Genomic DNA, 23,374 nt, shown 5'->3' with positions numbered 1-23,374 from the left:
TAACTGTGCATGGTTGATTCACATTATAACGTGGACTTTAGATGTGGTTACGACGTTTGACTGAGGATATTCGCAAGCAAACACGCACCCGCTAGACTCCGTACCCAACAACATCTACCGCCGTTCCCTCGTGGAACCCGCAAGGCAACATGGTGGTCTTATGTGACGTGCTTCATGACCCCCCGTTGAGGCTGCGGACCCGGCTGACATGGATTCAGATCCTACCATGCTCGGTATATGCACGCTGTGGTCGTTGGTTGGATTACGCCAAGCTGAGTGTGGAAGGTCAATGGCCCGCGTCGCAGCATTTATTCTGAATGAGGAATCTGAGAGCCATGTATATACATATATATACACTGATTTATATAATCTGCGTCTCACGCCTTCATGGGCAACCAGATGAACTCTGAGGCTTGTCACTCTCTTTTTGTAGTGTAACCCCAAGGTGGGAGGCATCAGACACTCGATTCTTATACGGTGAGTAAAAACAAAACCATGCCATGTCAACTCAATGGTAGACAGCACTAACATTATACAAGACACCATCACAACAACCGCAAACCATGCGTTCGTCAACGCTGCTCACGGCAACTGTCCTGGCGCCCCTAACAGCGGCATCCTTCACATGTCCGCCGCTGGGCCCCGTCTTCCCTGCGGCCAAGAACCCCGGCGCGCATCCCGCCGTCCGGGCCGCGCTCGCCGACTTCGTCGCCGCCGTCGAGGCCGAGACCAAGGACTTTGACGGTTCCGCAGTCTCCATCGGCGTCAAGTCCGCGTTCGAAGACGAGCCGCTGCTCGACTTCCACCACACGCCGAAGAACCGCGACCCCCGCGGCGCAGACGTCGTCGACGAGAACACGGTGTACCGGCTGGCGAGCGTGAGCAAGGTGTTTACGGTCCTCGCGGCGTTGCAGAGGGACGACGTCATTCACTTGGACGACCCGATTACCAAGTTCATCCCGGAGTTGAGGGGCAAACGGCCCGAGGGTGGGGAGCTGGACTACGTGGATTGGGAGGAGGTCACCGTCGAGGCTGTCGCGGCGCATGTTGCTGGCATCGGGGCAGATAGTGAGTTTTTGTTTCTTCCACTTTTTTGGGGTTTTGCGGTTGGGATGAGAGTTGAGAGCTAACTCGCGGTCGAACGGTAGTGATGACGGACAGGGCGCAGTATGAAGGCGACTGGGAGGCTCTGGGTCTTCCTCGCTTGTCCCCCGATGAGAAGGGCCCATCTTGTGGAGGGTTCTTGGGTGAGAGGCGTTGCACGAGAGAAGGTGAGTCCATTGCGAGAAGGTGGGTGACTTACACTGGCTTACATGTTGCTTTCCCCCCCTAGACTTCTTGAGCGTGTTCAAGAATAGCCGCCCGCCAATCTACCCGGTGTATCAATCACCCGTCTACTCCAATCCCGGCACGGCTCTGGTCGGACTGGTGGTGGAGGGCGCCACGGGTAAGCCGTTTGAACAGGTTCTCCAGGAACTCATCCTCGACCCCGTGGGCATGGGCAACACGAGCTATCCGTCACCGCCCAAGGACCTGAGCAAGTTGTTCATCCCCGAGAACAGTACGATTTTTGATTGGGAACTGGGCATCTTTAATGCGTAAGTCGTTTACTATCTGCGGCTTCTCTTTCTCATCATCACACACACACACCACTAACACAAACCAGCGCCGGCGCAATGTACTCGAGCACAAAAGACATGCTCAAGTTCGGCGACGCGATCCTCCACCACCGGCTCCTCAGCGCGGCAAAGACGCGGCGCTGGCTCAAGCCCACGACGCACACGTCGACGCCGGGCACGTTCGTCGGCATGCCCTGGGAGGGCTTCATCTCGAACAACCTGACGGCGGACGGGCGGCTGGTGGAGGTGTTCACCAAGGGCGGCGACATCTTCGAGTACAAGGCCGGGCTCGTGCTCGTGCCGGAGCACAACTTTACCGTGTCGATCCTCGTCGCGGGGCCGGAGGTCGCGAACGCCATGTTCCCGTACTACCAGCTCAAGATCAACGACCTCCTCCCGCCGCTGATCAGGGCGCTGGACGAGGCGGCGCGCGACGAGGCGGCGGACGGGATCGCGGGGACGTACGCGGACCCGGACAGCGACTCTAGGCTGACGCTACGGCTCGACGGCGGCTGGGGCTTGAGCGTGGAGGACTGGTTCATGCGCGGGTTCGAGGTGATTCCCAACCTGGGGCGGTACAGCCACCGCGGCGTCAACGCGACGGACATGCCGCCTGACCCGGACGCCAGGGCGAGGGCGTACCCGACGGGCTTGCGGGAGGGGGGGAAGAAGACGGCGTGGAGGGCCGTTTTCGACACGTTCCCGCCGGAGCACAGGCAGCGGATCGACGATTTGGCCTTTTGGAAGAATGCGTCGTGTCTCACGTGGTTCACGATTGACCGGCTCTCGTACAACTACAAGGGGATAGATCACTTTGAGTTTACGTATGGGGAGGATGGAAAGGTTGAGAGTATTTTGCCAAAGGCTTTCGGGGTGGATTTGAAGAGGGTCGAGGATAAGTCTGGGGTTTGGTCTGAGGAGTTGTAATGACTTTGGGTGGTCACAACTCTGGTGAATGGCGGCTTCAGGGGGTTCTGTCTGCATAACCATACTACTCTGCCTGATAATGTCTTTAAGCGTACAACGAATTCATACTATCCAGCGTAGCGGAAAGATCCTGAGCATAGAACGTTTACCGTTATCTGATGGTTTCCTCTCAGGAGTCCTATGCAAGGAATGGAGGCAGTGCAGGCATCGGGTGAGTGGGAGGTTGGAACTAGCTTTTTACCATAGCAACACACACCGTGTAAGTGCTGGCCAGCCGTTGAGCACCATCGGACTTGTCCATCTTTATGCAGGTCACAGGGAAGCTGGCAGTCGTTCCAAGTCCATGGCTTGGGCATCCACGCCAACTGCTAGTACAAGTCAGAGGTCCTTGAGAAGTGGCTGAAGTTGAGACAAGTGATTGGGCCACCTGTTCAGCCATCTCTGGGAGAGAGGAGGGGGTCACCTGAAAATAGAATCAAGCGGTTAGACATGACAAGTCGAGCATACCGCCCCTTGGGCATAGGACGAAAAGCAGCTGCTCGCTCCGCCTCACCGCCAGCGAGACGGTTTCGGTGATTCATTGATTTTTCGTAAAAGGCTGTCAGATAATCCCTCACAGAGTGGTCCACCAGTAAAGTTGAGGAAAGTCCCGATATTTTGGCATTCAAGTGAAAATCCAAGAAAATACCAAAACAGGAAAAGACGAGGAACTGGAACCCGTAGTTGAGGGAGCCAACAAAAGTCTTTGCTGTCACACCTTCAGCTCTGAAGCCTTAAGTTTGCCGCTAAGATTTAGCCTAGGCAGTTCAGCCCTAGCGACATAGCACAAGCGACAGACACGACCAATCACAGGTGGGGTGCCCGTGATGGCATTGTACTGATGACCCCTGGCGGAGGGGGGGCCCAAACCCAGGCTTACAGCGAGGCACCCTCTTTCTCTTGTCCGGCCCCGGCACATTCAGTAGGAGATCAGCTTAGCGCCTTGTCAGACGGTAAAACATTACAGAAGAGAGAAGGGGGGGGGGAAACAGGTACAGCAACAAGCCGCAGCAGAGTGATGTGCACAGGCAGCAGCAAAGTTGCAGTGCAGTGCAATGCAGTTACAGTGCAGCCTGGTAATTAATCGACGGCCTTATGGGGGCAAACATGGATTGAAAGTGAGGTCATTCGACAATTACTCCGCTCATACCCAATCGACCCCAGTGAACCCTTCCCTGGGTCCCCCTCCCCATGTTCCCAAGCTCCATCTCCCATGTTCCCCGTCACCGTCACCGTCACCGTCCTTCCCCCCCGTGTCCAAGTCTGTGTCCAGTTGTCCTAGGGAAGCTAGGACTGATTTATGGTGGCCCACGTTGCCATCAAAAAAAAAAGAAAAAAAAAGGGACCTACAATTGCCCAAAAAGAAGCTAACCAAGAATAGAGAAGGTCCTGCGGCTGGGAAGGCTAGCCTTGGCTTTATTCCGCCTCTTTGCAGCGTGGTAGCTCATCTGTGTGTGTGTGTGTGTGGTTTTTTTTCCCTCTCCCCTCTTCCTCCTTTTAATTTCTACTTCTTCATTTTCAAGTAAACAAACAACTACAAGATCGCAAAGAAGCGCCCTATCGCAAGGCTCGGAAACGCAATAGACACACGTCGGAAGGGTGTACAGTGAAGGTGGATCGAAAATGGGCACCCGTCGAGGACCCCCAGACCAGCATCATCATGCTCCTTACCCACCACAACCACAATACTATACCCAGCCGCCTCCCCAACAACAGCAACAACAACCGCAGTCGCCGTCCAAGTTACAGCCTCAATATCAGCAGCATTATGCCGCTCCTTACCAAACCCCCCAGCAGCCACAATATTACTATCCTCCCCAGCAACCACAGTATGCTGCTGCCGCTCCAGCTGCCGCCCCTCCTCACCACCCGCCCCAACAGTTCCTCGCCGAGTTAGAAGCCCCACCACCATCTGCCAACTCGAGGCCAACGTCATCCGCATCAGCTGCCGGCCAAGATGCCGGTCCCCCCGTCTTCGAGATGTCCGCCGAGCCGGCCGTCGCCAAACCAGAGCCGTTGAAGCCCTCATCTGCCGCTTCTAATCCTGTGTCGCCGGCAAACCCACCTGCCCAGGCAAACCCCTGGGGCTTCTTCCTGCCCGACGATATCCCTTGTCGTAAGGACTCGACTTCGCCAACCAAGGCCGCGGCTCCGGACGGGACGCTCTCTGTGCAGCCCTTGAGAATCGTAAAGACGGGCCCCAGCTCGGCCAAGCCAGACCAAGGCTCTGATGTGAGCTTAGTCGGCAGATCACATAGCATCAGCAACCCTCAGATCACTGCCCCGCAGCCCGAGATTCGAACGGAGTCGCCTCCGGAGGCCGGACAACCTGCCCAGCAAGGTGATGAGGAACCTGCAGATCCAGTCCAACTGGCACCGGCGCCGCTGAACCTCACTCGTCCTAAGCCGCTCGCCGCCCATCAACCCTCAGTTACCTCTCCAACTATGATCCCTCCAGCAGGGACATATCCACCGCATATCGTCCCGGCCGGGACCTACCCACCACAGAGCCCGACGAGTCCCGCCTCGGGCCCCCAACCCTCGCCCGGAGTCCAGATGACGCTGCCTCTCCATCCCCGACCGGCTGGCGGCTCCCCGCAACTACCAGTATCTGCTGCGACCTCAACCGTCGTATCACCTCTTTCTCCTGTTCCCCCAGGACTTCCTGCGGCACCGTCGCCGCAGCAACCACATTATGCTACCCTTCAACCACCTCAACCTCATTACTCGCACGCTCATCCTCCGCAAGCCTACACGCAAGCGGCTCCCACCAGCCCTGTCTACGTCCAGGCCGCGCTGCCACCGACGCTCCCTCTGGGTTCCTACTTCCCCCAGCAGCCATCGTACGCGCGCCCTGATGCCGTGTCCCCTGCTCAAACCCCTTCGGCACACCACAGCCCAGCAGCATCGGTATCAAGTACCCAGCAGGCCGCGAACCAACCCTACGCCGCCCCGCCTCCGTCATACGACCAGGCCGTGGCCCAGGGCCGTCCCGCAAACGCGTCCCCGGCACCATCGCAGACCCAGCAACATCAACCGCCGCCAACAGCGGTACCGCTCTCGCCACACCCAACCGGCAACTCCCTCTCCTCCGCCTACCCCTTTTCTCCGGCGGACATCGGCACAGTAAAGCCGGGGCAAGTAATTCCCAGCCCACCAGTCTCGCAACAGCACCCTCACGGCCCCCACGCGGCGCCGCCTATTCAGCAGTCATCCTACGTCAATGGGCCCCAAGGCTACCACTCCGTTGCCCCGCCTCTGCCTCCCCGAACATCACCCCCGACGCCGGGCTACGGCGTGCCCCTGAGCCCGTATGGCCCGCCTCCCACGCGACTGAACTATGTGTCGCCACCTGCAGGACCGGTAAAGTCCAACTCTGGCCTTTTCAGCTCCGCCACAGCAAGGAAGCTGATCAACAAGACGACTGACTTCGTCGACCAGGCAATCACGCCCTATCTGCAGGAGAGCCGGTACAGGCAACAGTACCCTCAGTACCCCCAACAGTACCCTTATCCCTATCAGTACCAGTACCCGCCAAACCAGCCTCCGCAGCCGGGACAGTATCCCCCACAGGGCTACGGTCCCGCGCAACGTATGTAGTTTAGATTTTGTTCCTGTTGATTTTTTTTACTTTGTAAATGCATGTTGACGAGTGTATGAGTTGCAGCGACGTACGCGGCGCCGCAGGCTGGGCGCGGAAATTCTGATGGCCAGCGTCCAGCGTGATTATGCTAGACAGTCCATGTCGTTACGGCGAGGAGCTAGCTGGCAGGAGGCAGCACAGCCTTTCCAAACCTTGACACAACGAGAGGGTTTAAACTAACGGCATCCGGCCTGGATAACCGCTCTCGCACACACCTACATGTTCACACTGCGTACCCGTACCGCACAACATCCGCAAAGCCAACCTTGCATATGGAGCTTTGGGCAGAGCCGAGGTGTTGGGACGAAAGTGGAGAGAGCTTCCGGGCCGCCGTTGCCCAAGGACCAGCGCCCCAGGGGGTACGACCGACGACGGGGACCGCCCCGGGAGACGAGTCAGACGGGTGACGAATGGACGCGCGCGCGTGCTCTACTACTCTTGTTTCTCACTCGGCTGAGCCGTTTGCGCCCGTGTACATCCTCCCCCCCCTTTCCCCTGACGAGACTGTACTCGTACGTGATGGGTTACGGGCTGAGGGATATCACTCATGATCTACAGCGACAACAAACATCTTGCCACCCCCTCATCTTCCTCCTATGTCGAGATGGCGGATCAAGTTTTGTCATGATTTTGTATGATTTGACTCGTGTTCTAACGATGTGTAATAAACTTTAAATCCGGTAGATAGATGAATCATGATTTCAACAACCAAAAAACAAGGACTCGATTGATCTTGGAACTAATGAGTTTTTGTACACTATTGACAAACAACTATGGTACCCTGCAATTTCCAGATGCCGGGCTTTACTTTAACGACGACCGGTATCTGCCAAGATCGGCTCTTGAGGGTTTCCTTTTTTTTTTTTTTTGGCCTCTTTCCAAGATTCGATCTGGTGGCTCGTCAAAAAAACCGCCCAGAGGGTGATCGATCTATGGGCTGAGACTGGCTTTATGAGTGGCTCTCCCCAAGTTTGTAAGGTAGTTCAGGTTTATGATAATCGCCAGTTTTTTTTTTTTTTTTCTTTTTTTTTTTTCCCCTTTTGTTTTTCGTACGTGTGGCCATATATATATATACATATATCTTGATCAATCCGTACTTCATTCTGCCGTGAGAATTCCATCAGATCACCGCCTGCTTCATATTCTCAAAGTTGGTTCATGTTTTATTAGTATATCAGCTAGGCTATAGATTCGTTCCGCACCATTAAGACGCGTTCGTCATTTGCCCCGTGTTCCAATGTTCCGCATGTACACCGTCCAAAACCCCGAGTTTGACCTTCCGGCCTCGCCGTGCGGAGAGATGAGTCTGACGTCGAAAAGTCAACAAGCCTCTTCCTTGTCTTCAACCATCTTCCTCATCGCGGCAGCGACAACTCTTGCAAATAGCCACATCTTGAACGGGGACTGATAAACGAGGAAAAAAACTTTGTGTGAATCAATGTTGCCGGATGGTGGCTACATCAGTTTTGTATTCTAAAAAGACAAGATTTCTGTCCGGCACGAATGAATACCATCTTGTCTCGCAGCTACTCTGACCACAAGAGTTTTATAGTAAATTTACTCACGACTTGGATGAAACGGTACAACCCGAGCCTAGTATAACTGCTGAGAAGAAGCTCAGTGTTTCAAATAATTGAAATCCTGAACTTGGGAGTTCAGGCAGGTGACTTCCAATTTGACATACGGGGAATTGTCGGATATTGGCGCGAACAGAACAAGCAACACACAAGGCAAGTGACTATTCCTGAAGTCTGTCTTGTTAGTGATGCCATTTTGGCACCGAAACTCCACTTTTGTCTTCACAGCAACACTAGTAAACAGCCTTGGAGCGCACCCTCCGCGCGCCAGGGATCGGGTTCATACGAGATATACGGCGGGATCATTGTGGAGTTGGGTGCCATGCCGCTGCGCGCAGACGGGTCGATGGGCAGAAAGGGATCAAGGAAAAAAGGAAGAAAAAAAAAAGTTTTTTTTCCCCTGTCGATTCATGTGTCGCATGCCGCAAGGTTCATCTCAAGATTGGAGCAGCGGGCAAAGGCCGAGGAGGGGGTGGCTCGAGTCAGTGGATTTGCCATCAACAATCAGCGGACGTGATCCTGGATGACAAAGTCATTTGCCCCCTCGAACATTGACTTGTCCGAAACGTCATCGAATCACGGCAGATAGGAGCTGCAGCCGTCGAAAAGGTGATTTGTGGTCAACAGTCAAGTTGGCACGCTTGGTCAACGTCGTAGTCCTCAAGGATGATATGAAAACCCGGGCACCAGACGGGAGCTTCGATCCCAAATACGCCAGCGGTCGGTCGAAAGCTCGGCCAGGACCCCCGGCCGTTCCCTAGCTCCATCCTACCGAGGTCCCGGAGGTAGGGCAGGCACTTGGAGGGTAGAAGCGTTCATGGCTTTGAAGTACGGCCCGGGGCATAATGTGGGATGGTCCGATGGCGTTTCAAGGCTTCGGAGAACCGGACATGGGGTACGGAAATGGTCACTTAAGCCATCCTCAAGTACGGGTACTCCGTACAGTTCATGTAATTGAAGGAGTCGGGGAAATGACAGGAGGCATCAGTGGTCAGGGCTGTTCAGCGGCTATCATGTATCAGCGTGCGGGTACTTACCTGACGCTGTCCCTCGACTCATTTACGGTGTCGCGCGTCAACCGCCGTGACTTGTGTAGTCTACAAACGTACCTCCAACCAAGCCCATCACAATAACCAATCTCGGAGTTGAAACAAAAACACCCAGCCGTGTTAGGTTGTATGTGCCCGCCGTCATTCAGCTTTCATGGCATGCAACTGCGATCTTGTGACTTGTGGTGCCTTGGAACAACTGCCTTAAAGCAGGCAAGATCAGGCGACTCGCAGACTCGGTGAGCAAGGCGCCAAGAAGCCGTCGGAGCCAAAAGCGAACCAGGGGAGGGCGGGCTGGGGGGTGTTGGTGTGGTTGAGGGACCCATCCGCGAAGCCTACGCTGCTGGTGGATTGGCCGAGGCGGGACATCCGAAAGCGATCGGCGTTGGCTGGAAGCGCATCGACCTTTGGTTAAACGGTACTCGGGGCTCTGGACTGCTTGGCTTTGCGGGGGTCCTGGAAGTCACGGAAGAGGTTGGCGTGTCGTCGTTGAAGTAGACCTGCACTTGTGTTGATACACACTTTCTGAAGTCTTGTGCCACAGTTTCAGAAGATCGTAGACTGTTACTAGCGACAAAGCCAGGATAGCGGTTGAAGAGACAAGTGCGCGACATGGTGGATGGAGAGGAGAGCACAATGTACGCTATGGGGTTGTGGAGAGTTGGTTGCCTCGGTGCTGACGGCGCCGTATCTGCACACTAGCCCTGTACAAGCAAGTGCCAAAGGCTTTCCAACAAAGCTTACTGCCGAGTGCGGACTGAGCTTCTGCTAGTCTCGACGTGTAGTCGTCCCAAGTGACGGTAGGACAAAGCTGGGGAGAGTGTTGGTTGGTTTGTGGAGGAGAATGAGTGTCATTCCTGAACCGACACTATGGAAATGGGCTATCACGCTTTCTCCTCTCTTTGAGACGCGCGTGCAGTCTAAACGTATGAGGAGCAGCTAGGACGTGCCGTAGCGCTGGCATCGGCGGTGAGCTTCCAGAATACTGTGACCACTCATCTGCCGCTTCTCGAACGTCTTAATTTAGGATGTAGATATGCACCTTGGCTGGGGCTGCAGCTTCCAGGGTATGACGGGCTTACTCAGACGTTGGGCGGAAGTGGAGGCCAGAAGGTCTTTTCTCTTCCCATTTGTCGATGAAGCTCCCAGAAGGCTGCCTCTGTTTTTTTTTTCCCCCTTTCCTTCTTCCGTTTGTGTGTATCGACGGCCGATCGTCTGCTCTGGAGAGAAAATACTGGGCGAATACTGCTGCCTCCCCCGCAAAATTTAGGCAGTCGCCGGCGACAAAGAGAATGCATCAACGGTGACAAAAAGAAGCTTGGCCAAGAGGAAGGGTTGTGCTAGAGCGAATGAATTGCACATCAATATTATCTTAGCGATAAGGCTAATATCGCATCTTTTTGCAGCCGATTTGTAAATAGCGCGAGTGTAATAAAAATAAAGTCTTCTTCCCCCACCGCAGGATAAATATTTTCAATTGGAAGTCCTTTTCAGCGTCACCTGGTCAGGAAGGACGATTAGTATCCAGATCGGGAGCAAGCGCTTCTATTACATAGTAATCACCCGGTATGCACAGAGTACGCTCTGTCTGCGTTGAAGGTAAAGGGCCGTAACCTAGGGATTGCTGCCCAATTCCGAGACAGCTAGCAGGGGGGGCCAGTTCGGAAGTCTGAATCGTGGCTGCTGATCATCAGTGAGCAAGAAAGCCGGCTTTTTTTTTTTTTTTTTATGACCCTGATCATGATAAAACAACCACCGAAGTTGGAAGGCATTGGCTTCATTTGCTCGGGTGTCGGGGCAGGTTATCCAGCTGCTGTTTGTTCTTCGTGTCTGGCGTCTGGAGCCATTGGCGGGAGGTCTAAGACCAGCATGACGTGGGTGTCGTCGAATGGCTTTCATGCCTTTGAGCCATCCAACGCCACAATTTGCTACCCCGGGCGTCTGACACCCCTTAGCAAAGATGGAGCAGGTGAGATGCGGTAGGCGATGGGCGGTTGCATTGCAGACTTCTCTTACGGAGGGCAATTGCTCTGAACCACAGGGTTTGTGGTGGAGGGCCAGGGAGAATATCCCCTTGTTGCCGCCCCTTGCGGGAGATCCTTTGCTGTTTTAAGGAGGGAGTGATCCAGGGGGGGGGGGGGGGGGGGGGGAGGTCCGCCATCAGCAGAGCAAATCCGAAGAAGCTTGTGGCATGTCAATTGCTGGCTGAATGGCTTCAGCGAGTCCTCGGAGCCGACAAGCCGTAACTTGTGGTTGGTACCGACAAAGCCATAATTATAGTCTGTAACCCTTTTCTAGATAAGGTCTGCTTTAGCTCGAATAAACGAGCTCTGCTCTTATCGCTATGGATTTGCGTCTCGATCCCATCGTGCTTGTGCCCATAGCCGTTTGCTATCGGATTGTGGTCTCCTGACCGATTTCTGGATTCACATCTGGGCTCGAGCGTTCTGGTCTAGCTGCGCCAAAAGAACTAAAAGCGGTGAGGCTCTAATTAGCTGGCTGGCAATTAGTGCATCCTGCTTTGGCTGAAGCTGCATCACCTGAGGATGTTGGCAGGCGATGGTAGCTGCGGCAGTACCAGTTAATGAAGGGGGTCGAGATTACTGATGGAATAATATTGCCGCCGCTGCTGCTGCTGGAAATTGGCATGACGATGGCTTTGTGTCCATAAAATTGGGAACATTCAAAACCGATGTCAGATTTGCAGGTGGCAGGTAAAGTAAGTTCTGTACTACACGCCCTGGGGCCAAAATGTCAAATGTCGACTTGGAAGGGCGCATGCATGTTTCGCCCTTGCGGGCGGTCGTGTGAGTCTGTGACTCCAGAGTCCAATGCTGCCCATGAGGTTCCTGAAGAAGTGGTTCGCGCCCTGCATGTACTCAGACACGCGGCCAGCATACTTGTCATTGACACGAGCGGGTGTAACTATTGTCAAGTGTTGAGTTAAAATCTGATGGGAAACTCAAAGCCAGATGCCGGTAAACCCTGGGTCTGTCGCGATGGAGGCGGCGGCCATCATTATCTTTGAGAGCGTTTGCAGGCTGGGTAACGGGATTGAGGTCTCGACACAGCTATGGCAATCAGGGTCCATCCCACGCCGGCGCTTTCGCCCCTCTTGCATCATTCCGTGTCATCGACGTCCCCCATACGGCGTAGTCTGGGTGCCCATCTCGCGTTCATTCCCTGAATTCCACGGTGGTCTGCTGAATGCAGCCATGCAAGGCAGGGTTCCTGGATGTTCTCGGGGGCTCGTCGGGGACCCTTGGGGGGCTGCTTAGGCTGTGGAATTTCCCCCTTTGGATGGGGTGGAACAGTAACGGGTGGACCCGTGGGACTCAGGGTGCCAAGGGCCCAAGGTGTTGCCCAGGTACTCCCAGTCGCGTCGTCCAGTGGAAAGGCGTTCATTGCATTGAATTGAGTGGCCAGTGCGTTGTCGCAATGTCGAAGCCATAGTATGGCTCCAGGAGAGAGCATGATGAGACTTGGTTCTTGGCGAGACTACCGATCACCTTACTTGGTTGAGCTCGGTTGGTCAGCCGGGATGGCATTGTGTGTCGCAAAAGTAGTGGGCAACGGCAGTGAGTAAGACGTGTAGAGAAGGACAGGCCTCCCCGAGAGGAAGAAGACCTGAAAACCCGACCTGAGCTGTCCGGACCGAGCTGGCTGGCTGGTCGACAGTGCGGTATTGCTGATGCCAGGCCGTGCTGATGCTGTATTTTGATAACGTTCCCTGCATTGCTTTGTCTTGCCATGCCTCAGATGGAATGACTAGGGCACACTTGCAGTAACAATGCCAACAATTGCAGAAAGGAGAATTGGGATTTGAGAGGTTGGCTAGGGCCAAACCACGGACCACCATCAGTCAATCAATGTTGGGGAAGCCCAGTGAGCGTAGAATTGCGAAGCTAACATATCCGTCTAAACTCTGACCGAAAGACTGGGACATTGCAAAAGTAAGGAACACCTGCCTGGCCCAGCCATGTATGGTTCCTTCCATAGTATGAATTGTATTTTACGGTACTACGCAGAAGGTGAAGCGGTCATAAGTGGCCCCTTCTTCATTTAGTTCCTAAGGTAGGCCAAACCAGCAGGCACTGAGGTGCTACATAGCACATATTACAAAAATAAGATAAAATAAAAATTCAACGTCAAAAAAAAAAAAAAAAGAAAGAAAGAAAGAAGAAAAAAAAGTCGTTGAATGATCCCTTTCCGTCAAACTTTCGGGAATTTGGAGGAGAAGAAGGTACGGAATACATTCCCAAGAAAGAAAGGGAAGGTACGTGCCAAAGTCGCATAAAAAAAGACGTGCACTTTTAGGTACCTCGTGCGCTATTGTCTGCCTAAGCGATATCTTGTACCTGGCTCTGGCCTGACCTCGCCCCTAAGGCACTTCGTAAAGAAAGCAGAAGTACCTGGCGTTCCATCCGTTCCCTCCCCCCAGTGCCCGCGTAAAAAGATTGGGGGAAGGAAAAAAAAAAAAAAAAGGAAAAAGCCCAGGCCAGCCCGGACCACCTCACCCACTCCGTGTCCATTCAGTGCTCCTGTCCGTCCCAGTGGTCCGCCGCCCGCTGCGCGCCGCCAGCCCTCCTTCTGCCTTTCGCCTCCACTTTGGGCTCCCATCCCATTAAGGTACCCTTTTCCCTTCCCCTTCTCCCTCTCTTGAACTCTGCCTTACTCTCTTCTTCCTTCACCCCACGATCTCTTTCGAGCCTTCGTTTGCAAAAGGCTGCCAACTCTCAACACCTCGACCTGTCCCGCTTCTTAGGACACGGCTTTTGTTGGAGAGATTCCCACTTCCGCCAGCATCAATTACAAATTCCCTCTACCATCCCTCGACTCACCGCCAGTTCGTTCGGGTCTCCCCCCATCTTCGACTTCGGAAACTCATATTCACACATCGGTCGGCCTCTTTCGTCACAGGTACCTTCCTACTTCCGCACCTCTATCCAGGCACAGCAACGCCATTACCGCTTCCGACACCAGACATTCCCACTGACAATCACCAGGTAAGCTTCTTCTCTTTTTCTCCTCCTTTTGTTTCTCAACCACTTTGTCTGCCTCATCTGCATTCTCGACAATCGTTCCGCTCTCGGACCACTCTGCTTGAGGATCAGCCTTGATCCCACTCTGCCCAGCCCAGCCTCGGGTTGTCCGCGGTTGCTGGTGGACCCCCCAGCTTTGCCTCATTCAATCTTTCTCTTCCAAGGCTTCGGCCGGTGCTCTCCACTCTTCAACTTCCACCTTCCCTCCGCACTCCAACATTTCGTTTCCTACATTGCCATCACCCTAACGTCACACTTGGCAAGATTTTTATTTCTTTCATGCATCGACGCTGACCTAACCTGTCTCCAGTCATCCCAGCTCGACTGCTGACCAACCCACTGATTCGTCGATCGACGCACATATACCCCCATCGTACATCTGCTTCCTTCCTCTGTGGAAAGGAGCAATCACAAACTACCATCCAAGATGACCACCATGGTAAGTGGACACTCTTAGAGATGCGCTGATGTCCCCAAGCATCCTCAGCTAACTGTCCTCCAGGATCTCCGCGTTGGTAACAAGTACCGTATCGGTCGCAAGATTGGTTCAGGTTCGTTCGGCGATATCTACCTCGGTACCAACATTATCTCCGGCGAGGAAATCGCCATCAAGCTCGAGAGCGTTAAGGCCAAGCACCCTCAGCTTGAGTATGAGGCCAGAGTCTACAAGTCGCTCGCTGGCGGCGTTGGCATTCCCTTCGTCCGTTGGTTCGGCACTGAGTGTGACTACAACGCCATGGTCCTAGACCTTCTCGGACCCAGTCTCGAGGACCTCTTCAACTTCTGCAACCGAAAGTTCTCTCTCAAGACGGTTCTCTTGCTTGCCGACCAGCTGATCTCTCGTATTGAGTACATTCATGCTAAGTCGTTCATCCACCGTGATATCAAGCCCGACAACTTCCTCATGGGTATCGGTAAGCGTGGTAACCAGGTCAACGTGATCGATTTCGGTCTGGCCAAGAAGTACCGCGACCCCAAGACGCACTTCCACATCCCTTACAGAGAGAACAAGAACCTTACTGGCACGGCTCGCTACGCCTCCATTAACACTCACTTGGGTGTCGGTATGTTTGATGAGCGCACAAGCCCCCTCTCCCGATCCCCTCGTCCGCTGACATGGCCCCAGAACAATCCCGCCGTGATGACATGGAGTCTCTCGGTTACGTGATGCTCTACTTCTGCCGTGGATCCCTCCCCTGGCAGGGACTGAAGGCCGCTACCAAGAAGCAGAAGTACGATAGAATCATGGAGAAGAAGATGACCACCCCGACCGAGGTCCTCTGCCGCGGCTTCCCCAACGAGTTCGCCATCTACCTCAACTACACCCGATCCCTTCGATTCGACGACAAGCCCGATTACAGCTACCTCCGTAAGATCTTCCGTGATCTCTTCGTTCGCGAGGGCTTCCAGTACGACTACGTCTTCGATTGGACCGTCTACAAGTATCAGAAGAATGCTCAGGCCATCGCCCAGGCCGCCGGAGCCACTCAGGAGGATGATGATAAGGCGCGGGCATCTCGCACGAATGCCGCTACTGCCGGTCAGCCGACCCCTCAGTCTGGCACTACTAAGCCTAACGCCGTTTCCAGCTCGCGCCGCAAAGTGATTGAACGAGGATCTGGTGCTGGTGTTGTCACCCCGGATACCAACCGTGCCGTCGGTGGAAGCGACAGGATGTAAGTTGAAACCCTTAGCCCAAACCCAACGCCAAGCACCCAAACCGCTTGCCTGAGAACCCTTGCTGACAAAAGCATGCTGACCTAGTGGACGATGATCTAGTTTGCGCTCGGCTACGAAAAGCGCGATGTATGGTTCTAATTCCTACTTGCCGAAGTGAACTACGACGACGGCAGCCATACGCATCTGTCCAACTTGGGAGTATGATTTGACCGGCTTACTGGACTAACTCCTTCCGTGGCATGGCCTCCAGACATCACGATTGGTACGGGTTCTGCTCACCAGCAGGGTCTCTTTGATGATACGCCTTGCCACGCGAACCGGTCGCATCTCTTTTACGCATTCTCAACTTCGTTCTTCGACATATTTGGGTTGTTTTCTCCTCTGTGGCTCAGTTCTTTTATGACAGGATATTCTTCTCTCAAGACTTCTGGCAGTCCTGCTGGAAGCCTTGGGTAAGGTGTTCGTGGCAGGAAGAACTCGAACGGCACGTCCGGTACCTTGGTTTTCGAGGTGCCGTCGTCGGGCCGCTCCGCGAGACATTCCTACCCCACTTTGAGTGCCTTGGTTTCGGACCTTGCACCTAGTCGATGCGTTGGAGTTGCGTTTTCCACTGACGGTTTTCCTTGTTCAATTTCCTTTATTTCCTTTTTCTTTCTTTCTTTTTTCTCTAATGGTCACGCGCACTACGAGTTGATTTCTATTCGATGGCTTCGCACTTTGTCAATCACGCGTCGAGGCCCGCTTCTGGGGAGGTAGCACGGGGATGGGGACGACATTGAGAGAATGGCAAAGTACTCATGGCCATGGATCATGCCAACGACAAGGACAAGCGACTCAGGAGAGTCGTATTTGTCAACCTGGCATCATCAGTACGACGCAAAGCTAATTGGGGAAGAGTAGTATTCTTTTTCCTTGACTTTTCATATTATTTGGTTTGGTTGGGAAAGTTGGTCTTCGCCACCTGCACGTGGAGGGTAATTCGGGCTCGCCTGTAATACGACAATCGCAGGTCACAGCTTTGGATGCCCAGCAACTATCAAGAGCTCTTGGAAGTAGCTTAGCATAGTTTTTGACGACCTTTGCCCTCACTTGGCTGCCTTGTTGGCACGGGTGGACGGCAGGGCTTTCAAGGACACTGGTGCTATGACTTTCAACACTGCGCCTTCATCACCCAAGGACTTTGATCGGTCTGGCAAGCTTATCAGCTGGTGGAGGCGGAGCACGGTTAGTTGTGGCAGGTCGGCGGGGTACGGCAGAACCAACCAATACACGTACGGTAGTTTCTCAATTTACACATTGTCGCGCGATTTCGTACATTATATGAACAAGTGATTTGAGGCGGTGAGGAATCGTGGAGATGCCGCATTTGAGGCATTTACGGGAGTGACTTCATGACGCCTAGGGTTTTCCTTTGCCTTGGGTGGACAAGGAAGCAGATCCATGTCTGTGAGAATGAAGGTCTGAGGGGCGAACTGGGGATTCCTAATTCTTAGCGTGCACAGTTGGAAGTGGTGTATTGCCTTGCCTGCCATGGTTATTAGAGTAGGTAGGACTTAATCCGCAAGCCCCCACTTCGGAGGACTTTAGAGAAGGCATGTTGGCAGGCAACTAACTGTTGAAGTGGGCACTGAAGTGGTAAGGTCAGCGTTGGGAGGCTGTACATGTCAGGTGCAGCCTTGTCTGGCTTCTATTGCAGCAGCTGACTCAATGCCGGGAAGGCAGTGAGAGCCCCGAACGGAAGCTATTGGGTGCCAAGCAAAGTATATAGCTTTTGGGTATGCCATCCGAGGTTGGGCACTACAGGACGACATCATCTCCAGCTTCATCATTGTCATCACTACCGAACCAGCATCCAGAGTTGGGCAGGCAATCTCGTGGCTGTACAGAACATTACAACCCCCCCCCCCCCCCCCCCCCGTCCACAAGTACAGAAGTACCCTCCCTCCACTTAGTGGCAAGCTACGGTTTACCTAAACACACAAGACACCTCGTTTCCAGCAGCCAACAGCTACTAGACTTTATTGGATAAAAGCCAGCTCGGCCCAGTTCAGCCCAGGTCAAGGATCTCAGTGTCATAACCTCCCGCCGACCCGCCCACTATCTGGAGATACGCCGATACCGTCATCGGCGTTTATCACCTCCGATAACAATGGCAGCCCTTGTCAAGGACGTCAACTCCACCTCGCCCGCCGACAAGATGGCTCCCTCTACACTCGACCTGTTTATGTTGACGTTCAATTGCGCCAAGAACTTTATCAATGTAGCTGTTTTTGCCTCCCACCTGCACACAGCCTTTCAACAGAATGCTACAGGCCTTCCAGACCTCGTCGTCTTGTGAGTTGATGCCCTCGCGACACCTACTTCGACCCAGTCCAGCTCCCACGATGGAATTATATCGTTCCTTTAGCTAGCATAAATCGCGAACTAACAGTTATCATCATCTAGCTCTCTGCAGGAGTTCGCTCCGTTATCGTATTCCTTCATCGGCGGCTACTTTCTGAGTCCATACTTTGCTCGATACGAAGAGGCCCTGAACCTCGCCGCGACACGGTACACGTCGGGCACCAATGATGGCTCAGATGACGACACAATCACGGTGCAGCCCACACCTCCGGCACCCGTGCGGCCTTACACACTCGTGCGGGCTCGTAATGTCGGAATGACTGGCATCATGCTCTTTGCACGTAACCCTGAGGCAATTCTCCGAGTGCAGGAGGCGGAGGTCGGCTTCGGCGCGGCAGAGATGGGAAACAAGGGCGCCGTTGCTCTCCGTGTCTTGTACGAAGGGAAGGCGGCAGACGGAGGCAAGAAGGAGACGGAGCTTACCTTTGTGGCTACGCATCTCGCGGCCATGGAGTGGAACTTGCCCCGGAGAAACGCCAACTGGGCAGCCATCATGCGTGGGCTGACCTTCGAGAACCCCGAAAACATTCTGAGTCCAAAGAAGAACGCACTCCGTGCTGCAGCAAACGGAGAAGGTCAGAATGAGGATAATGGCGAGGAGGGACTGCACCTGCTCCATGGCGAGCATCACGCACAAAACCTGGCTCTCCAAGAACGCTTACAGGAGATCTCCGTCTTCAAGCCGAGCTCCCACCTTTTCGTCGGCGGCGACCTTAACTACCGCATCTCTACGACAAGCCCGCCGCCGATGGCGACATTCCCCAGCTTGGACCCCGAGAGCGAGCACCACTACTCCCGCTTCTTCATACTGGACCAGCTGACGCGAGAGCGCCAGGCTGGCCGAACTCTGCACGGCATGAGCGAAGCTGAAGTCAAGTTCCCCCCTACCTATAAGTACACAGTCCTACCTCCAGATCACAGCCGTGTCAAGGTCGACGGCGTGGAGGATGTGCCGTGGGTGTTTGCTCCTCACCGTTACCCCGGCTGGACGGACCGTATCCTCTTCCTTGACGTCCCCTCTTGGGTCAAATCTAAACCGCAAAAGGTTGATGTAAAGGCGTACGATGCGATGCCCGTTGTTCGGAGCTCAGATCATAGGGCCGTGTACCTGCGAGCCGCAGTGCCGCTTCTAACGGAGGAAGAGCTGGCACCGACGTCAGTGGAGTCGACGGGCGGCGCCGTGGACCCACGCCTTGTGCTGCCGGTGGCTATCGATCCGGAGGCCTGGGAGAGGCGAGCAGCAGCGAGAAGGAAAGAGATGCTCGTCGGCTGGAGCATGTTCCTATGGTCTACTAAACAGGGAGCGTTGGTGCTCGCCACGCTTCTCGCTGTGGGAGCTAGTGCTTGGTGGCTAAGCCAGTGAAGTAGCGTTGATGGCCGGCGATCAAAGGGGGGGTTGGCCAAAGCTTGATACCCTGTTGAATGATTGTCGGGTTGCTTTTTCATGTTTAAACATATGTGTAAGAGAAGATTCAGATGGCTATCAAGGAAAGAGGAAGCGTCATGGTAGTACTGTAGAGAGCGACTCATTGATCCGATGCAAAGCATGAACCAGCCCATACCTTACCATGAAGTTATCGCGTGCATTGTCCATATTTGCCCCAGGAGGTTTGCCGCAATGGTGAAGGATCACGTCGCATCCATATCACTCACCCAACGCAGGCATTTCTGTGATGTTAGGGAGCCAAGTCAACAGTTGGTATGAGCAGCATACGCAAAGGGCCGGAGGCTACTCCGATAATTTTGGAAGAAAAAATTAAACAGATCCATTCCCCCATCCGTGCAGTTGAAACCTGTCAAGATCGTCCGTGTAAGTATGTTAAACAACATGAGCTGGCATGATCCAGATGATACGAGGCGGACGAGGGGGGGATGATCAAGAGGCGCTGTTTTGGGTTTGGTTCTAAAAAAGAACCGTCGTTGTCCAACTCTGCTTGCTTTTTTTCTTTCCCTTTTGCCATTGGCATATATGTCACGGGTCACGCAGAATATGAGCATGGCTTTCCCAGGTTGCCGGGTAAGGCGGATGGCAAGGGTACGTGTTGCATGAGTGTGGCTCATGACAGTTCGGATTAAGTTGAGATGCGTAGTGTTCCTGATTCAAGGAGACGCTTAGAAAGAAATGGGGAGAGGGGTGCCCGGGTGCTGTATCCGTATGTGGAATTCAGCCGGGTTCGGGAAATGGGAGTGTTTCCCCTGATGATGTTTTCTAACCGCGCGTCTCTTGTCAAAGAGGATTCCTCTTGGTGACTGTACCAGAGGGATGGGGTTTTGGCTTGGCATTTCGTAACTCTTCACCTTTATGCCCGCAAAGGCTAGTTTGTGAGCATGAGTCACGAGGTGTGGGCTTGAAGGTTAGTATTGATCAATTGAAGAGAGGCTCACGAGGCTATTGACACGCACGAGTATTGTTGGTAAGAGCGTCTTGATCCATGCTGCCTCGTGCGGCCGTTGGGCATGTTGTGTTAGAGAGTGGCCCATGTTGCCAACTTTACAAGTTGGGCATAGTACTCATCGAGCCAAGCCGCAATCTTGGATATAGCATTAACAAGCTCGAAATGTTGGACATGCTTAAAAAAAGGGAAAAAGTGTTGACGAGCCATCAAGGAACTTCCAAATTGTTCCAAAGTTAGCCTGACATGCCGGGGACAAGGCAGTCTTAGTCATGAACCCGCGATCCTCGGGTATGAGGTATGGGGGCCGTGCCGCTCTCAATAATATCCATCATCCTTACCGGTGACCGATCCAATCCAATGCCATAATCTGCCGTGATGGGGGCTGAGGAAATTGCAACCTGTGGATCCGACCGCCAGACTGCCGGCCGGGGTTTTTTCCTTTCAAGAACTGGGAATGGGACATTTCCGTACGGTACTTCGTCCAACGTAAACGGTTCGTTGGGGGCTGAAGTGACATAACTGCTCTCTCACCCCCCTCCCCCACTCCCTTTTCGTCAGCTCAACTCTGCATGAGTCGTGCTCTGGGCCTGTTTACGGCGAAGGGACCCTCCCATAAGTACTCTCACTCTTGGGAGGCTTGGTGAGGCTTGGTGAGGCTTGGAGCATTGTGCGTTGTTTGCATAGCAAGCCAGCCTGGTGTTAATACCGGCTTTAAGGGGGCAATTTTAGACTCTGCCATGACGAGAAATCGACGAGATTTGACGGTGAAGAAAGATCGGATAGGTTTCCGGCGGTTCGAGGAGGAGGAGAGGCCATTGCTGCAGGTAGCTTAACAGGGCGGCTCGGTTTGCGAAGCTAGAAAAGCATGTTTCCTGCTGCTTGGGCAGGTTCAGCCAGTCAGCGGTAAGGAAACAGGTGGGATGGGAGGATTACACTAGAAATGGTGAACAGTGGGATGGGATGAGAGATTGGAGTTAGACTTGGGGGGTTTAGAGAGATGTGTTGCGTCATAGGCGTCGATAAGAGTCGCTTGCATGCATGGCGTATCAGCTTCTATTTTGCGTACCCTCCCCGCGGGACGGATTTGATGCCGCCGCAACGGAACGCAAGCGATCTGGCTGACTGATGTGAGAATGGATACCCTGTGTGAAAGTGAATTTTCAGTGGATGACGGGCATTGTTTCCGTTTTTCTCTTCTGTCCAAGGGTGCCTTGATGGTCGCTGTGATTTAGTTGCAACGCCTCATTAGCCGAAGCGTGGCTTTCGACTCGGTGCTGTCAAATTAGTCAGTTTCACTCTTTTTTCTCCCCTTGATCTTCTTAATGGCTTATGAGCATCTTTACCGCCTTCCAAGAGGCTTGTTGCGTCAACTAACATCCGGGGGTCCCGTTGAGCCACATTTTTGTTCTTTAGAAAGAAGAAAGCATGTTGCTAAAGAACGTATCACCCCGCTACCGCAAACTTAGGCCCTAAAGCCGGCACTCTTCATCTGGTGGTGGTACACTACAAGGACTTAGTGTTTCCTGAAGACAGACCCGGCGGTAAGTCGGCGAGACGAAAGAAAAAGGGCGGAAACACGGAGTCAGAAGCTTAGGCCAGCATATATGTCAGGGGACGATGGAGCCTCCTTTTCCGTTGCTTCGGGGGCTGCTGGAAATTAATGACAGTCCTTGTGCGCATCAGGGTTTCGGAGATTTTCAAAAGTGGGAGACAGACAGCGGATAGAAACGAGCCGGGGAAAACTACGAGAGAGTGAGCAATATGATAGAAGCAGAAGGCAATATGGATCTCCTGTTCATCCAGGGGGAGGGTGTTTGCTAGTGGCGGAGTTCCTATTTCCTTGGCCCCCTTCTCTCTCTGGGGCACCGTAGCAAGCTGAGACTTGATGGCCCGATTTAAGTGTGATGAACAAAGCAACGCGAGGCTAGTCGGAAACTGTTGGCGAACGTTGCAGAATAAGGACGCCTCGATAATCGGAGCGAGCTAAGGGTAAGAAAAAGAAAAGGGGGCCAAGTGATATGTGGGGTGTTTTCGTTGACGGAAAGCCTCCGTGGGCTGCCGTGGCTGGTGTGCCAGCTCGAGTTCCAGCGAAGCGCAGAACGGGGATTTCCTGCAAAGAAGAGGAGACAGCTGAAGCCGAAGCGCCCAAGGTCGAATGTCACTACCGTCGCAAGTGTTAGGAAAGAGAGAACGGCCCCGGATTTGCACCACATGGATTGGGCGCTATTCCATATCGGGTAAATAACATCGGCGTGTCCGCTGGTTGGGTACACGCCGCACCCGCCGTCAGCAGTCGTTGACACAGGCAAGCACCGTTTGCTGGGCGGTTATGGCAGTTGCAGGTGTGCATCACATCAGGTACCTCCTACCTTGCTGCAGGTAAAAGTAGTTTATCTACATGTGTGGCAGACAGGCTCCGGCTGGATGGAAAGACCCAGTCAAGGAGAGAGAGAAGCACCCAAAGAGGAAAGGCGGCAAGGTGGAGGGGAAGGTACAAAGTGAAGAGAGTACTGCCTCCATATCTAGGTACTATCACCACTACTTCATACGTTTTAGGGCAGGCACGATACTCGGTATGTACAAGTGCCTTAGCCAAGCTGGTAGGTGCAAATGAGATTCGAGGCAAAAGGCGCAAGTGGCCCCCCCCCCCCCCCCCCCCACCCCATCTTGGGATGGGACACCCCCGTGTCGTCGGGTGCGAAAGCCCACGCTTGCCCACGCTTGCCTGCCCCTCCCCTCCTGGTCAGCCCCATAAATGTTCCCCTACCGCAAGTACTATGTAGCTGTCTTGTCTGCTGGCTTTCGTCATTGCCACGGCCCTTTCATCTGAAGGTTTCCCCGTCGACTCCCTGAACGGCCCAGATCTCAAAGTCGAGGGGCCAAAAGAAGACCGAGACCCAAGCAATACCTGTTATTTGCGTCGCGCTACCCATATCATAGACAACCCAAGACTCTCTCACACACTCACGACGGGGGAGAAAAAGCGCCCCAGTTTGCCT

At 53.8% G+C, this 23,374-nt stretch overlaps 4 protein-coding genes across 4 annotated transcripts; all 4 read left to right on the top strand.

Annotated features, from left to right (window-relative positions):
- Positions 1-563: 563 nt before the first annotated feature.
- Positions 564-2,546, top strand: CTRU02_207110 (beta-lactamase-like protein 2; the record flags this gene model as incomplete). The annotated part of the gene is made up of 4 exons (XM_036719508.1): positions 564-1,068; positions 1,149-1,271; positions 1,334-1,598; positions 1,667-2,546. 4 exons carry the CDS (start codon positions 564-566, stop codon positions 2,544-2,546), a joined length of 1,773 nt encoding a protein of 590 aa, XP_036589215.1.
- A 1,662-nt stretch (positions 2,547-4,208) lies between these two features.
- CTRU02_207109 (uncharacterized protein) lies at positions 4,209-6,311 on the top strand (the record flags this gene model as incomplete). The annotated part of the gene is made up of 2 exons (XM_036719509.1): positions 4,209-6,177; positions 6,253-6,311. The coding sequence occupies 2 exons, from the start codon at positions 4,209-4,211 to the stop codon at positions 6,309-6,311; spliced, it is 2,028 nt and encodes a 675-aa protein (XP_036589216.1).
- Positions 6,312-14,323: 8,012 nt separating this feature from the next.
- CTRU02_207108 (casein kinase I) lies at positions 14,324-15,576 on the top strand (the record flags this gene model as incomplete). The annotated part of the gene is made up of 3 exons (XM_070204837.1): positions 14,324-14,335; positions 14,399-14,960; positions 15,023-15,576. 3 exons carry the CDS (start codon positions 14,324-14,326, stop codon positions 15,574-15,576), a joined length of 1,128 nt encoding a protein of 375 aa, XP_070061370.1.
- Positions 15,577-17,725: 2,149 nt separating this feature from the next.
- On the top strand, positions 17,726-19,342 carry CTRU02_207107 (endonuclease/Exonuclease/phosphatase; the record flags this gene model as incomplete). Its single annotated transcript, XM_036719511.1, has 2 exons — positions 17,726-17,910; positions 18,022-19,342. The coding sequence occupies 2 exons, from the start codon at positions 17,726-17,728 to the stop codon at positions 19,340-19,342; spliced, it is 1,506 nt and encodes a 501-aa protein (XP_036589218.1).
- Positions 19,343-23,374: the final 4,032 nt, after the last annotated feature.

Source organism: Colletotrichum truncatum (genome assembly GCF_014235925.2).
Source record: "Colletotrichum truncatum strain CMES1059 chromosome Unknown Contig_0004, whole genome shotgun sequence".
Taxonomy (NCBI): Eukaryota; Fungi; Ascomycota; class Sordariomycetes; order Glomerellales; family Glomerellaceae; genus Colletotrichum; species Colletotrichum truncatum.
The sequence above is the reverse complement of the archived record's forward strand: the minus strand, read 5'-3'. Positions and strand labels throughout refer to the sequence as shown.